Genomic DNA, 16,723 nt, shown 5'->3' on the forward strand with positions numbered 1-16,723 from the left:
AGTTCTGGGGAAATACTATATTTGTTTTTAAAAGCAATCTTAATAAAATATTTCTCTTATTTTATTTTAGATATTTGGAATCTTATTCACATTGGCTCAAGGAAAGCTTACATCAGCATATGGTCCTAGAACAGGGAACATTTTCCTCTGTGTTTGGATGTTTGTAGGCATCATTTTAACAGGTAAATTAGGGTGTATGCCTGCCAGCAGTACTTGTGTCACATTGTCTTTGTATATTTAATTTTCATTTCTGTTGCTTCTCAAGGCTTGGCAGAACTCAAGAAAAAAAAATGAAATAAAAGGCAGGATATTGTTTCCCTTCAGGGATACGAATCTATGGATTCATTTTTGAGGTTTCAAATTCAATACAGTTACCATGCCTGGAAAACAAGTGTTAGTAGAGACTTGAAATGGACAGACCTGGCCTCAAGTTCAGATTTTGCTGCTCGTTAGCTGTGTGACTTTAGACACGTTACTCAACCTCTCTCATTCTCCTTTTCTCATTTATATTAATAGGATATTAAAAGCTTGCCTTTAGGACTTGCTGTGAGGACTGAGATGGTTGATGAAAAGCTCCTGGCAGGGTCTGGCACCTAGGACCTGTCTGATCATGCAGGCTGCTATTGTAGCTCGGTCTCCCCGGGCTCAGCCCCACCTCTCCACACATGCTCCCCCTGGGTTCCACCCCTGGTTGGGGAACTAAGATTTGACAAGCCAAGGGGCATGGCCAAAAGAAACAGAAGCAAGATTTATAGCCAGTGGCCAGGCCCGTGTTGGCCTCTACTGTTATTTTACTTTGTTAGTTTATTTCTGCATTCCTTGTCTACATGAGAGACAGAAGCCATGGAGACTTGGAGAGGGATTGTTTTGTTTTCTTTTTTTTTTTGATCTGCTATAACTTAATTCAAGGATAGAATCTAACAGAAAGACGTGAATCAAGGCTTCTTTTTATATTTGTTGAACACCTGGTCATCCTTTTTGAAACCCCCAGCATGAGCTCTTAGCAGTGATAAGCACTTACTTTGGAAATATACAGCCACTTAAGGTCACTGTCATTTATTCATTACACTCAAAGGGGCGGAGTGCACTGTTTCCGCAAAGAAAAAATCCTACCACGGAAGCGTTTCCCCCTATTCTCTTCAGTTAGTAAAATGAAACACCTAAAACTGAATGTTTTGTGACTGAACATATGTAATGCAGTACCTAAACTGCCTTAACTGCTGATCTGTCATAAGTAATTCCATACTGATTCTCAGTTTCCAGCAAAGTGACACATAGGTATCAAATAGAGTGTTACCGTTGCACCAAAAAAAGGGAACAGTCTTGTGTTCTCTATTCACTTTATCTTATAATAAGATTCATAAATGTTAATTCAAACAGGTCAAGTACAGAAAATTAAGAAGTGTAAAAAAAAGATCTTTAAAATCAGTTTTACATTGACAGTTTTACCATTTAAAAACACTAATTAATGTCTCTCATGTGTTGAGTGTTTTACTGGAGATAGTATGATGGATTTGTATCCAGTAGTCATTTGTACAGACAGAGGAAAGAGGGCTGAGAGATTCCTGAGGTGTGCTGAAGGTGATACCTTTTCTTTTTGACATTTTTTTCTGAGACTTGGCAGGTCTTATTTTGACAGAGGCATTACCATTTAAGTGCAGTGCATTCTGCTTTTCCAGTATTAATTGTCCTCTCTGGAGAAGGCAATGGCAAGCCATTCCAGTACTCTTGCCTAGAAAATCCCTGGGATCGCTATGAGTCGGACATGACTGAGCAACTTCACTTTCACTTTCACACATTGGAGAAGGAAATGGCAACCCACTCCAGTGTTCTTGCCTGGAGAATCCCAGGGACGGGGGAGCCTGGTAGGCTTCCGTCTATGGGGTCACACAGGGTCGGACACGACTGAAGTGACTTAGCAGCAGCAGCAGCAGCAGTGAAGCAGTATGCTTCACATATATAATACATATCCACACCTTAGCCCATTTATGCACAGTGAAAAAAAATGTTTCTAAACACTTCATAGTGTCTCTCAATTCTTTGATTAATATTAATGGTAGAGAGATACACAGTTTCCCCCTATAAAAAAGTGAGTAGCATCTTTGATTTAGTGGACTTGTAGAACAGTGTCAAGCAGACCAATTGATGTCAATCACTGGTGCAGTTTAGAGGGTGATTTATTTATTTATTTTTGGCTGCACCAAATCTTCATTGCTGTGCACAGGCTTTCTCTAGTTGTGGCGAACCGGGGGCAGCTCTGTTGTGCGCGAGCTTCGTGTTGCGGTGGCTTCTCTCATTGCAGAGCGCGGGCTCTAGGGTGCGCAGGCTTCAGCAGCTGCGGCTCGTAGCTCAGCAGTTGCGGCTCACGGGCTCTCGAGCACAGGCTCAGTAGTTGTGGTGCACGGGCTTAGTTGCTCTGTGGCATGTGAGATCTTCCCGCATCGGGGGTGGAATCCATGTCTCCTGCATGGACAGGCGGATTCTTACCCACTGGACCACCAGGGAAGCCCGAGTGATGTTTTAATATCAAGCTGCTTATAATTGGGAGCTCATTACATCACCAGTTTCTTTAAAATCATTTAAAAAGAAGCAGTCAAAAAGGCCATTTTACATATATCCAAGTATCTTTGCATAAATATCTGAATTTCTAAAATGTTGCTATCAGTGACAGAATTCTAAGGGGTAGTGTGAATTTCTAAAGAAGCAGTACTCTGACTTTTAAGACTGATTTTACCTTTACCTTTCATTTCAACTTTGCTTTCTGACCAGTTAGATTATTTAACTACCCACCAATTTGTCCCTTTTCTTATTTTACACTCTTTGTGTAGTCTGTGGCTTTAACTACCATATTAACACTGCTGCTGCTGCTGCTGCTGCTAAGTCACTTCAGTCGTGTCCGACTCTGTGTGACCCCATAGACGGAAGCCCACCAGGCTCCCCCATTCCTGGGATTCTCCAGGCAAGAACACTGGAGTGGGTTGCCATTTCCTTCTCCAATGTGTGAAAGTGAAAAGTGAAAGTGAACTCGCTCAGTCGTGTCCGACCCTTAGCGACCCCACGGACTGCAGCCTACCAGGCTCCTCCATCCATGGGATTTTCTAGGCAAGAGTACTGGAGTGACTTGCCACATTAACACTAGTAACTTTCAAATCTGCACCTCCAGAGCCTGATCTCTTTTACATTTCAGACCAATATGTCTAATCATATATTTATCCTGGACCTGAATGTCCTACGGGATTTTATACTCGACCTGTCCAGAACAGAACTTAGCATCTTCCCACCACACCTGCCCTTTTTGTATTTTCAGTTTCAGTAACTAGGACGAGAGAAAGTGAAAGTGTTAGTCACTCTGTCATGTCCGATTCTTTGTGACCCCATGGACTGTAGCCTATACCAGGCTCCTCCGTTCATGGGATTCTCCGGGCAAGAATACTGGAGTGGGTTGCCATTCCCTTCTCCAGGGGATCTTTCTGACCCAAGGATTGAACCTGGGTCTCCAGCCTTGGCAGACAGATTCTTTACAGTCTAAGCCACCAGGAACGCCACCATCCATTCAATTGCCCAACCAAGTCGCCCACTTCCCCCTCCCCTACCCCCATTTTTCGTATCCTTTCAAACCACTGAGGCTTACTGGTTCGATTCTAAAATATCTCTGAATTCTGTCCGTTTCACCATTTCTCACATATGCAGGCCTTACCATCTCCAGCAGGATGAAAGCCTCTTGACGGGCTTTACTGCTTCTAGCCTTATTGCTGATCACACTGAGCTGCCAGACCGAAGTCCCTAACACACAGCCCGACCACGTCCTGCCCATTCACTCACAGTGTCATCCTGCTAACCCAGCCTCCTCTCTTGCCATCTCCTGTCTCCCCCTTGTACTTGATGCCCCACCGATCGCGGACTACCTCGGGTGCCGAGAATAGACTCTGCTCTTCCTGTCCTGATCTCTTTTCTTGTACTGGTTTCCGCCTGCCTGGAATGCCTTCCCCTCTCCTCTTATCTGCTTGACAAGTTCCCACTCATTTTTTTCAAGTTTCAGTTCAAACGTGTCTCCTCTGATAAGCCTTTCCTTATTTCCTTCGGCTGACACAGACATTTTCCCACTGTATCCTGTCCGTGCCTGCATTACTGGAGTTGTTAGACAATGTTAAAATCGTTTGCATGTCAGTGTTTCCCATAGATTGTTGTTGTTTAGTCACTCAGTTGTGTCTGACTCGTTTGCAACCCCATGGACTGTAGCCCACCAGGCTCTGCTGTCATGGAATTTCCCAGGCAAAAATACTGGAATGGGTGCCATTCCCTTCTCCATGGGATTTTCCCAACCCAGGGATCAAACACACGTCTCCTGATTGCAGGCAGATTCTTTACCGTCTGAGCCACCAGAGAAGCCCTTCCCTAGATTAGAGGGTCCTTTAGGGAAAGAATTGCACTTTTCATCTTTGTGTCTTGGTTCTTAGCATCCTGTATTTGTTCACTAATGAATGACTTGCTAATTAAGTTAATAACTTAGGTAGTGTTCTTTTTTCAGGCTACAAGAATGTTATGGAATATTATGGTACTATAGGGTACTACATTTGACAATATCAAAAAAGATTTTGCACTGCTTAGAAAAAAGTATATTTATACATACTCTGTGGTAACTTCATTGGTCCTTCTCTGTTTGCAGCATTGATCAAGTCTGATCTGAAAAGACACAATATAAATAAAGGAATTACAAATGGCGATATTAAAGCTGTAAGTAGTGAATATTTTTATGATTATACTATTGAGAGATGTGTGCATAGAGTAAGTGTAAACCCATCTATGTAATAAGCTTGTTTTCTAATTCCTGAGTCAACTGTGGATCTGTCACAATGACATATGCCAGATACGTAATGTAGATTTTTTAATCTTCTTATTCTTTCTACAGGTCCCAGTTGATAGCCCCACAGATCAAGAATCAAAAACTATCCTGATGTCCAAACAGTCAGAGTCAGCAATTTGATGTGAAAGGAAAAGTGACATCATGTGATAATTGACTAGTAAAGCCTGGTTTATAGGTTATGGAGAATGGACACTTACTTGAAAATTATTATGTGACTCCTAAATGCAGTTACTGTTTTTATTTAATTGTTAATTTAAAGTACTTTTGCTGACATCATTTTAATATAGAAAGTAGATGCTTAGGAGGCTTTCTAAAATGATAATATGGAGGTCCATGCCCTTCAAATTGCATAGGAGTACATGCAATTTGTTTATATAAATATGCTATCCAGTGGAACCAAGTGAACAGTATATTCCTAATTATCTCCCTTTCCATCCCTGATAGTTCAGTTGGTAAAGAATCTGCCTGGAATGCAGGAGACCCCGGTTTGATTCCTGATCAGGAAGATCCACTGGAGAAGGGATAGGCTACCCACTCCAGTATCCCTGGGCTTCCCTTGTGGCTCAGCTGGTAAAGAATCTGCCTGCAATGCGGGAGACCTGGGTTTGGAAGATCCCCTGGAGAAGGGAAACCCTACCCACTCCAGTACTGTGGCCTGGAGAATTCCGTGGACTATCCATGGAGTCACAAAGAGTCAGACACGACTGAGCGACTTTCACTTCACTTCACTTGGCGTTGTTTATACCAACTGTCTAAGCCCCTCAGTGTGAAACCAGTATGCCAATACGATGCTTTTAACCCTCCAAGCGACACTATTGGGATGAGACGTTCAGATGGCTTCCAATTGTTCCTGTTTCTTACCATTCTCATTAGAAACTGCTTTGTAACAGGTCCTGTCTGTGGCCATACAAACTCTTTAGTGCATAGACGGAACTCTTCCCTTTGGTCTTAGGCTTATATGCTCCTTAAGCAAAGAAGCCCAGACACAGACTCGTCACCCTGAGTTCGTCTCTGTGCTACCTTCCCAGTCATTGTAAGAAAGCTAACACTATATTTACTATATTTTTTCACTCCAACTTGAAATTGAGTAGTTTTGTATCCATTGCCTCTTTTACTTTTTTTTTCCCCTTCAGTATATAGCTTCCTACTAAGAACATCTCACCCTGTGTTTCCTGGGCTTTTTCACGGTCTCTTGTATCACACCTTAGACTTTGGCCTTGACGATTCCTGAGATAAGGAAATCTCGAGTAACTTCAGGGAGCCTGGGTGCTCCCAATCAGGGGAGACCTCTTGAATGCTGTCTGCTCCGGCTCTGCAGCATCGTCTCTGCAGACCTTTCTCCTCCGAGGAGTCCTGTGCCCACGTCTGTGCCCCTCAGTGTGCTGGGCACGCGGACTCCTTTCTTCACACAGAGTGTACGCCGGCTCCGACCTGCTGGAACAGCCTGCTGTTTTCTGTGCTCAGGGTAAGGAAAACAGGACCAAATGCGTTTCCACAGTGCCTACCACTGCGTTTTGTTTACAGTGAGAATCTCAACGTTGTTCACGTCCTGGCTCTCCAAGCTGATGGGGAACATCTTTAGAGTAATGACATTGAAGCAGCCATGATACTTATATTATGTCCACATAAACACAAAAAGCCAATCAGGTATTCCCTTGAATACCCTTGAAGTGAATTAGCAATTCTGATTTGGGCGCACTTAATATTAAAATTATAGCAGTCTCCGTAACCAAACGACAGTAAATTATGTGGAATCTTACCCTGGAGAACGTGCTACCAGAAGAACTTAGCTGGGAATCAGGAACTTCAGGTCTGTGTCCTGGTGGATCTGTTTCTAGCTTCCCTGTAAATCTCCAGGCAGCATTTTCCTCATCTGTATATAATGAATGTAAAATCTGATCTGAAAGATCATTTTTTGAATCTTAAATGCACTCATCAGGGGATAGACCAAATCACTGTAGCACAGGAACTTAAATCTAGCTGGAGGAAAATTCCCTGGACAATTGAATAAGCAACCGTGGTTGTTACCTTGTAGATACAGGGAAATTAAAGTCTGTTTTCAGCCTTTTTGTTCAGTTGGTGATAGCTCAGGCAGATGATGCTGTATCATTAACTTCCTTAGATAATCACATCACAGATTTTATGGCCAAAAATATATTTTAAGGTCCGTCATTTAAATGATTGTTTTTATTTTTAAACTGTCAATGTTGTTTCAAATAATCATGTCCTTGTCAAGTTCCTGAGGTTTTGAACAAATTACAGATAAAAGTTGGAATATTTTATTCCTAAAAAGCATATATACATATATGTCGTGTGTATTTGTCCTAGTTGATTAGAAAAATAATGAAATATTATGTGGCAGAACACAAAATGAATTGATGTTTTTTTGTACTTTTAGTTAAATTTGTAATATGTCAAACAAGAATATCATATAATTCTATGTTGTATCTTGGAAAAATGGAGTTGGGTAACTCACTTATGTATATCTCAATTGAGTGATTTGAGAAAGAAACTGGATGCTTTTAAGTATTTTGAAATGTTGCAAATATAGCTTTCGCCTTTTATGAATGTTGGAGGAATATCTTTAAAAATGTGTTTTTAAATATGTGTAAACTTATAGAGTATTGCCAGAAGAATACCTGTCTGTCTTAAGTCATTTTTATGTTCTAATTTCTGCTCTTTGTACTATTTAGCTATATGCTTGTTCTTCAGTATTTCAGACCTCAGATAAATTTATTTTTTTAATGTTAATTTTGTATGGCTTTTTTTTTAAGTTCTGATACTTCAGTACACTTGGGGAATAGAAAAAGGGTTATAAGATTTCAGAATGGGCCAAGAGAGAAGTGGTTTGTGGACTGCTGCTAAGTCACTTCAGTCGTGTCCGACTCTGTGTGACCCCATAGACGGAAGCCCACCAGGCTCCCTTTTCCCTGGGATTCTCCAGGCAAGAACAAGGTTTGTGGACTACCAGGTAACAAATCTCACCAGGGTCAGGGTCAGGGTCAGGGTCAGGGTCAGAACTGAGCCACAAAGGAGCCAGGGCTCAGTCTCCTCCCCTTGCTGTGGTGTCTGCTTCTCACTGGCCAGTCTGGCGACCCCGCCATGAGCCATCATGGACACTCCACCAAGAGTCCATCATGGACACTTCCATCATGGAAGCTCCAGACTGTTCTCTGCCTTTTTTCTCCTGCTAGCATGGAGAAGGAAATGGCAACCCACTCCAGTGTTCTTGCCTGGAGAATCCCAGGGACGGGGGAGCCTGGTGGGCTTCCATCTATGGGGTCACACAGAGTCGGACACGACTGAAGTGACTTAGCAGCAGCAGCAGCATGTGCCTGTATGAGACCTTATAGCCTAGAATATGTGTCACTGTTCCTAAAGGCCTTGTTGCTTAACAAAAACAATTTACAAGTTTCTTCACTGAAAATACATGTTCAAGCTTCATAACATTAAATGAGATAATACATGAAAAGCATTTAGAATTAAGATTGATACAGTCAACACTCAATAATAATGCATTATTTTAATGCATTAATGACTAGTAACTAGCAGCAATTGCTTCTTATATGTATTTAGATTTGAAGAGAGTCATTCAGGTGACTTACATCAAAAGAATACCAGTGAGGGAAATCAGAGGTCCTGTGAGAGTCAACAGAGAACATAATTGGGGAGCAGGGCAGCGGAGCCTGTTCTATTGAAATCAGACCAGGCACAGGGCTGCCCACTCCAAATCCTCCCAAAGCTAGTCTTGTGTTCTAATAAATAGGTTACTATCTGTTAAGGAAATTGTAATGAAGACTAGAAGCCAGATAAAAGATTAGTCTACAGCAGAGACTCCCAAAGTTTTTTTTTTAATTGTTTGGCTGTGATGGGTCTTAAATGCGGTATGTGGGATCTAGTTCCCTGACCAGGGCTCAAACCTGAGTCCCCTGCATTGGGAGTGTAGCAACTTAGCCACTGGACCTCCAGGGAATTTCCTCCCTAAGGTTTTGATCTCAGAATTCTTACACACTTAAAAATCCTTGAGGATCCCAAAGAACTTCTGTTTTATGAGTTATATGTCAATATGAATCATATTAGAAATGAAACCAAAACTACTCATTTAAAAATAACTATATCTTGACATAAATTTCATTATTATGAAAATAACCTTTCTAAAACAAAACAAAGGTAGTGAGACAAGTGACTCTTTAATGTTTAAAGAGTACAAAACTCTCTGATGTCTAGTGTTATAGAAGATAGCTGGATTCTTAGACTCTTCATTCAAACTGTAAAGATTCCCTGTTTTGACATGTTTGAAGAAAAGCCTCACACGTATATGGACTTGGAAAGGGAAAAGTATTTCACTAGTCTTTTCAGATAATTGTGGCTATTCCTAGCATTTTACTAGTCTTTTCAGATAATTGTGGATACTCCTTAATACTATACCAAAATCTGAATTGGTAGTGTCTTAAAGGTTAGTAGCTGTGAAATCTGAAACCAGAGCTCCTACTTTGTTACATTAAAACTTAATGCTGTCTCTTGTTCTATAAAAATATTTTGTAATATTATGCATTTGGAAAATAGGATTTCACTGAAGTATGCAGCTTTTCCAGATATTGATATATATTATCATATGATACCAGACAAGTCATCTCTGATCTCATTAGAAAGCCTTTCAAGTATTGGGAAGCAAGCAGTCAAGCTCATATACGTATTCTATCTAAATCTTGTTTTGGCAGATGCAGGATTTCCAAAATGCTAATTTTTTTTGAAAACTTGGTTCTCATCACTGGATAAAAAATTCTGCCAATTGTTTCTTGAAGTGACTCAGTTTGTGGTTTCTTGAGAAAATACCTGCCAAATGCCCAAGTCTGAGTAACTGTAATTTATGTCAGTCATTATTTCAAGTGAAAATGATGGTCTGTAAAAATCAAGCTGTAGTTCAGCTTGTGACTCAAATAATTGTTTGTGGGCTTTTCCTCTAAACAACCCTCATACTTTGGTGTGTGGCAGAGTGTGTTATGTCATCACAAAATATTAAAAAGTCACATACCCGAGGACTGGGATGCAATAGCTGTTATTCCTTCATTGAGGACATTCTTAGGTAAACTGACCTTTTTAAAAACTGCAAATGCATGCTAATGAAAAATCCAGTGGCTTCCAGTAGTGTGGTTTGATGTCACAGCCCTTTTTGGGCTAAGATGCCAGCGGTTATATACATCACCACATGTGCACATGTCACCCAGTGAAAAAATGTAAATAACTTCTTTGTATTATAAGAGTTTTGACGTGGATTCCCTGTAAAGGTCTTGGGGACTCTCAGGTTTCTTTCTGCCAGTCACACTTTGAGAATCACTGTTCTAGAAAAGAGCCTGTCTTTCAATCAACGATTGACAGTGAGAAGAAAAGAAGAGTGGACGTGGATGTGGGTGAGGGTGGGATGGGCCGGGAGGTTGGAGCTGACAGAGACACCTCCATGTGTGAAGCAGGTGGCGGGAGCTCATTCTGGTGCTCTGTGGTGACCTGCGAGGGTGGGAGGGGCAAAGGGAGGAGGCCCCAGAGGGGGGGGATGTGTGTGCATGGTGCCGACTCTGTTTTACAGCAGAGACTAGCGCAACACGGTGAAGCAGTTATTTGTTGTTTAATTGCTCAGTTGTGTCCGACTCCTTTGGGGCCCCATGGACTGTAGCCCACCAGGCTCCTCTGTCCGTGGGATTCTCCAGGCGAGAATACTGGAGTGGGTTGCCATTTCCTTCTCCAGGGGATCTTCCTGACCCAGGGATGGAACCCACATCTCCTGCATTGGCAGCTGGATTCTTTACCACTGAGTGACCAGGGAAGCCCAAAGTGATTATACTTCCCAATTTAAAAAAGAAGGGCCGAAAGTAAGAGGGAGTCAAGGATCAGAGGTCTCTAATGAGCAGGCAGAAGAAAGGAGGCTCATTGGAGACCGAAAAACCCGTGAGAAAGAAAGGCCGAGCTGGGTGTTTTTATCAGTTGACCTATAGTGAGTAGGGACTTCAGCATCTAAGCCCCTTCCTTAGTGATTTATTTGGCTTCATCGAGCCTTAGGTTCGGCATGCTGGGTCTTTCGCTGCAACACCCGGCCTCTCTAGTTGTGGGTTCAGCAGTTGTGACACGCGGGCTTAGTTTCCCCACAGCATGTGGGATCTTAATTCCCCGACCAGGGATCAAACCCATGTCTCCTGCGTTGCCCAGCAGATTCTTCACCACCGGGAAAATTGTTAAGCCCTTTCTTAGACCCTATTGAGAAACACCAAAATTACAGTTAGATGAAATGAAACTTTCAGAAAAAAGTACCATTCTCATATTCCACTGCAGGCAAATGTACACAGGTAAGGGGCACATTTCTGAAATCAGTGCTTCTATAACCTGCCTGCCTAACCTCAGCTGCTGGAACCAAGATGCCTGTCCCTACCCACTCTTTGCAGGTGGAACCAGTCAGTCATTCTTGTAGGTGACCATTGCCCTGAAGTAACATGGAGCGGCCTTGACACCGTCCTGAGCATGGAAAACGCTTCTATGACTTTTCACAGGAGATAAAATACCTTTGGGTCCCTAAAGAGAGATAAGGTTCAAGGTGCACTGACCTCGTCTTAAATCTGTACTGAGATCTATGGATGTCCTGTGAGCGGGTTTGAATCAGCAGGAGGAGGACATGAGCCTGGAGGCCCTAAAGCCTTGAGAAAAGAAGGGAATGGGGCTCAGGAGAGAGGGGAGATGACTCATAAGGTAAAGTCTGTGAACTTCATGTCCCTTTTACACAAATGACAGGTCGGGCTTCTGTCTAGTCCTGTCCCATGTATTTATTTGCACCTTTCCCTTCATTGATACTGTTTTAAGCCCATGATGAAATGGTCATTGGAAAGAGAACTGTCCAAAACCAGGAGACACTTGATTTCCGGTTGCAGCCTCTAGGGTTTGTTTGACACATTCTGCTTAAGCTGACATCTCTTCCTCAAGAAAACATCTGATTCCTCCAGGGACTGAAATGGCCCCAACCCCCTGAGATTACCACTTGGCTACCAGGGATGTCTAAACTATATTACTGATGTGCATTATTTTGTTGCCTCTGCAGTACTGTGAGCCCTTTGAAAACACCCATCATGGTATGTTGGGTTAAAACACGAGCAGCCTTTGAGAGCCTGAAGTCTTAGGTATGATGAAACCCAACTGCCGATAGTCTTGCGGCAGTAATAGAAACCCTCTGAATTTCTGTTTCTTCCTTTACAAGATGGGATAATATTTCCTTGCTTGTAGGTTTGTGGTGAGGATTAAATTTACGTAGAAGGTCGCCTCTGAACAAGTGAGACCCATTATCATTCTCATTGACAGTATAAATGGGGACTTCTTATAGATAACACTTGAGAAGCAGTTGGCTGGGAGAACTGAAGTTTAAGTGCTTGAATTCCATGTTATGCATAGCAGCTGCCAGTAAAGTTATTAATATCCGAAGGATTTAGATATTAATACTTCTGTGTGCAAGTGGGTGCAGTCCTGGACATTGTGACCGGCACATGAAACTAATGAATTCCGGAGAGAGAAAGATCTGAGCAAACACGATAGGACTCAGTGTACTTTGGCATCAAAGCACAAAACTGAAACGTTCTTGTGGGCAGGAAAAAAATGATTTTTATGTGTATTGCATAGCCCACAACAGAGGAGGTTAAATCACAAACTAGGAAGGAAGTTACTGACAAGTCCGCTGCCCGTCCACAACTCTTCATTTCTCCGTGTTCCCTTTCCGTTCACATGCACGAGTCATCGTCCATAGACATAAAGCAATTTGGATACTCCATACCATAAGCACTTCCCATATTACTACATGGCCTTTGTAACCATTCTATTTTTTTTCCAGTTTTATTGAGATATAGTTGACATATAACATTGTATTTAAGGTGAACAGAATTATTTGACTTCTATATTGTTAAATGATTACCACAGTAAGTTTAGTTAACATAGGTCACCTCACATAGTTGCAGTTTTTTTTCTTGTGATGAGACCTTGTAAGATCTACTCTCTTAGCAACTTTCAAATGACCATTATTTTAAATCATTGTGTAATATTCCAATAAGGCTGATACACTGTAATTTACCTAATGGTTCCTTACACGTGGCCATTCATTAGTTCACTTAGCATTTACAGAGCATTTACAATTGCGTCAGAGTTTACACCAGGAACTGGAAATATAAAGCAGTGTCCCGGCCTCAAAATGCTCAAAGACAGGAAAAATCATTACGGTCCACAGCACTTGATCTAGACCGTCCATGTGAAATTGACAACAGACCCCCAAGAAAGCGGCATCCCTCCGTGGTACTCTCAGCTCTTACTGTGGGAAGCACACAAGGGTTTTCCCTTCTTTGGAATGGAGAAGGACTGTGATGCTTGCCTTTGAGGCCCCAATTTCATTGTTTTATGCCCCAGCGCCTCTGCGCCCAGCCCAGCATTCCCTAACCCTCACCTTCTGGTTTGTCAAAACCCTCTCAACTCCCTCCACCTCAATGAGACAGGAAGCCCTGAAGTGTAATCCTGGGTTATATTTGCATTTTAAATGGATAAGGCTCAAACAGTCTCCGTTGTCTGAGAAGACAGACTAGGCAAGGCTTTGCTCCCTGTGTCCCTGAAGTCACTTTGCTTTAGGCTCGTGTCTCTTTTACCTCCGAGTAAAGCTGTCTTTTCCTTAACGCTGAGAGCCTGGCTGCCAGAGCCGCACCGGGCGCCCGGCAGGGAGGACCGGTTCTGCCCCAAACTAGGGAGAGGACGCCCTCTACTGGTCATCCCATAAACTGCTTAAGTTCAGTTCCGCTCAGCTGCTCAGTATCCGACTCTCTGCGACCCCATGGACTGCAGCACCCCAGGCCTTCCTGTCCATCACCAACTCCCGGAGTTTACCCAAACTCATGTCCATTGAGTCGGTGATGCCATCCAACCATCTCATCCTCTGTCGTCCCCTTCTCCCGCCTTCAATCTTTCCCAGCATCAGGGTCTTTTCAAATGAGTCAGTTTTTTGCATCAGGTGGCCAAAGTATTTGAGTTTCAGTTTCAGCAGCAGTCCTTCTAATGAATATTCAGGACTGATTTCCTTTAGGATGGACTGGTTGGAGCTCCTTGCAGTCCAAGGGACTCTCAGGAGTCTCCTCCAACAGCACAGTTCAAAAGCATCAATTCTTTTGCGCTCAGCTTTCTTTATAGTTCAACTCTCACATCCAGACATGACTACTGGAAAAACCATAGCTTTGACTTGATGGACCTTTGTTGGCAAAGTAATATCTTTGCTTTTTAATATTCTGTTTAGGTTGTACTGTTTCAGACTCACTGCCAAAATTTCACTGGGGATGGCAGTGTGTGTTTGTGGGGTGGAGCATGGGATGTGCTGGTTTATTTCAGCCATATTGAAGCCAGCAAGAGCTACTTAACCCAAACACACACACACACATGCACACACATGAGTGTGTGTCCTGCCACTTCCAGCTCTGGTAGCACCTAACAGGGCAACAGCAGTCTCTCACCTGTCTAGTGATGCTTCCAAGTCAAATAATGAGATGGGTGGTGAATGTCCTGACTCCTCTTAACCGCCCTGGACAATTTCTGTAAAGTAGAGCCCAGCTTTACAGCCCAGGAGGAGCTGTATACAGTTAGCAAAAACAAGACCAGGAGCTGACTGTGGCTTAGATCATGAACTCCTTATTGCCAAATTCAGACTTAAATTGAAGAAAGTAGGGAAAACCACTAGACCATTCAGATATGACCTCAATCAAATCCCTTATGATTATACAGTGGAAGTGAGAAATAGATTTAAGGGACTAGATCTGATAGATAGAGTGCCTGATGAACTCTGGACGGAGTTTCATGAAATTGTACAGGAGACAGGGACCAAGACCATCCCCATGGAAAAGAAATGCAAAAAAGCAAAATGACTGTCTGAGGAGGCCTTACAAATAGCTGTGAAAAGAAAAGAAGCGAAAAGCAAAGGAGAAAAGGAAAGATATAAGCATCTGAATGCAGAGTTCCAAAGAATAGCAAGGAGAGATAAGAAAGCCTTCCTCAGTGATCAGTGCAAAGAACTAGAGGAAAACAACAGAATAGGAAAAACAAGAGATCTCTTCAAGAAAATTAGAGATTCCAAGGGAACATTTCATGCAAAGATGGGCTCGATAAAGGACAGAAATGGTATGGACCTAACAGAAGCAGAAGATATTAAGAAGAGGTAGCAAGAATACACAGAAGAACTGTACAAAACAGATCTTCATGGCCAAGATAATCACGATAACGTGATCACTGACCTAGAGCCAGACATCTTGGAATGTGAAGTCAAGTGGGCCTTAGAAAGCATCACTATGAACAAAGCTAGTGGAGGTGATGGAATTCCAGTGGAGCTATTTCAAATCTTGAAAGATGATGCTGTGAAAGTGCTGCACTCAATATGCCAGCAAATTTGGAAAACTGAGCAGTGGCCACAGGACTGGAAAAGGTCAGTCTTCATTCCAATCCCAAAGAAAGGCAATGCCCAAGAATGCTCAAACTACCGCACAATTGCACTCATCTCACACGCTAGTAAAGTCATGCTCAAAATTCTCCAAGCCAGGCTTCAGCAATATGTGAACCGTGAACTCCCAGATGTTCAAGCAGGTTTTAGAAAAGGCAGAGGAACCAGAGATCAAATTGCCAACATCCACTGGATCATGGAGAAAGCAAGAGAGTTCCAGAAAAACATCTATTTCTGCTTCATTGACTATGCCAAAGCCTTTGACTGTGTGGATCACAATAAACTGTGGAAAATTCTGAAAGAGATGGGAATAGCAGACCATCTGACCTGCCTCTTGAGAAACGTGTATGCAGGTCAGGAAGCAACAGTCAGAACTGGACATGGAACAACAGACTGGTTCCAAATAGGAAAAGGAATACGTCAAGGCTGTATATTGTCACCTTGCTTATTTAACTTGTATGCAGAGTACATCATGAGGAACGCTGGGCTGGAAGAAGCACAAGCTGGAATCAAGATTGCCGGGAGAAATATCAATAACCTCAGATATGCAGATGACACTACCCTTATGGCACAAAGTGAAGAGGAACTCAAAAGCATCTTGATGAAAGTGAAAGAGGAGAGTGAAAAGGCTGGCTTGAAGCTCAACATTCAGAAAACAAAGATCATGGCATCTGGTCCCATCACTTCATGGGAAATAGATGGAAAAACAGTGGAAACAGTGTCAGATTTTATTTTTTTGGGCTCCAAAATCACTGCAGATGCTGACTGCAGCCATGAAATTAAAAGACGCTTACTCCTTGGAAGGAAAGTTATGACCAACTTAGATAGTATATTAAAAAGCAGAGACATTACTTTGCCACCCAAGGTCCGTCTAGTCAAGGCTATGATTTTTCCCGTGGTCATGTATGGATGTGAGAGTTGGACTGTGAAGAAAGCTGATCGCCGAAGAATTGATGCTTTTGAACTGTGGTGTTGGAGAAGACTCTTGAGAGTCCCTTGGACTGCAAGGAGATCCAACCAGTCCATTCTAAAGGAGATCAATCCTGGGTGTTCATTGGAAGGACTGATGCTAAAGCTGAAACTGCAATACTTCGGCCACCTCATGCGACGAGTAGACTCACTGGAAAAGACTCTGATGAGGGAGGGATTGGGGGCAGGAGGAGAAGGGGACGACAGAGAATGAGATGGCTGGATGGCATCACCGACTCTGTGGACATGAGTTTGAGTGAACTCCGGGAGTTGGTGATGGACAGGGAGGCCTGGTGTGCTGTGATTCATGGGGTCGCGGAGAGTCGGACACGACTGAGCACTGAACTGAACTGAACTGAGAGCCCCGCTCAGGGATTCTTCCCCGCAGGCTGCTCCCATGC

The 16,723-nt window shown here is 42.7% G+C and overlaps 1 protein-coding gene and 1 long non-coding RNA gene across 4 annotated transcripts in view; one reads left to right on the top strand and one right to left on the bottom strand.

Moving 5' to 3' along the window:
- FLVCR1 (FLVCR choline and heme transporter 1) overlaps window positions 1-7,684 on the top strand; it is a 28,382-nt gene extending 20,698 nt beyond the window's left edge. Inside the window, exons 8-11 of one of the 3 annotated variants that reach the window (XR_008685035.2) lie at window positions 71-182; window positions 4,667-4,734; window positions 4,910-5,897; window positions 5,998-7,683. Coding sequence is in view for 2 of the 3 variants with exons in the window: in XM_088845258.1 (XP_088701384.1) it covers window positions 71-182; window positions 4,667-4,734; window positions 4,910-4,984 (255 nt within the window). In the remaining variant the exon portion in view is untranslated. Of the gene's footprint in view, window positions 1-70; window positions 183-4,666; window positions 4,735-4,909 lie in introns of all 3 variants that reach the window. The other 2 variants (XM_088845258.1, XM_055419057.2) reach the window with 2 other exon arrangements.
- On the bottom strand, window positions 2,162-3,835 carry LOC148775088 (uncharacterized). Its single transcript, XR_016039584.1, has 2 exons — window positions 3,698-3,835; window positions 2,162-2,463 (listed from the first exon to the last, which is right to left on the bottom strand). It is a non-coding gene; the product is annotated as an uncharacterized LOC148775088 (long non-coding RNA).
- Window positions 7,685-16,723: the final 9,039 nt, after the last annotated feature.

This window comes from Moschus berezovskii, chromosome 17 (genome assembly GCF_049115385.1).
Source record: "Moschus berezovskii isolate FMDL1 chromosome 17, NW_MosBer_1.0, whole genome shotgun sequence".
Lineage (NCBI taxonomy): Eukaryota > Metazoa > Chordata > Mammalia > Artiodactyla > Moschidae > Moschus > Moschus berezovskii.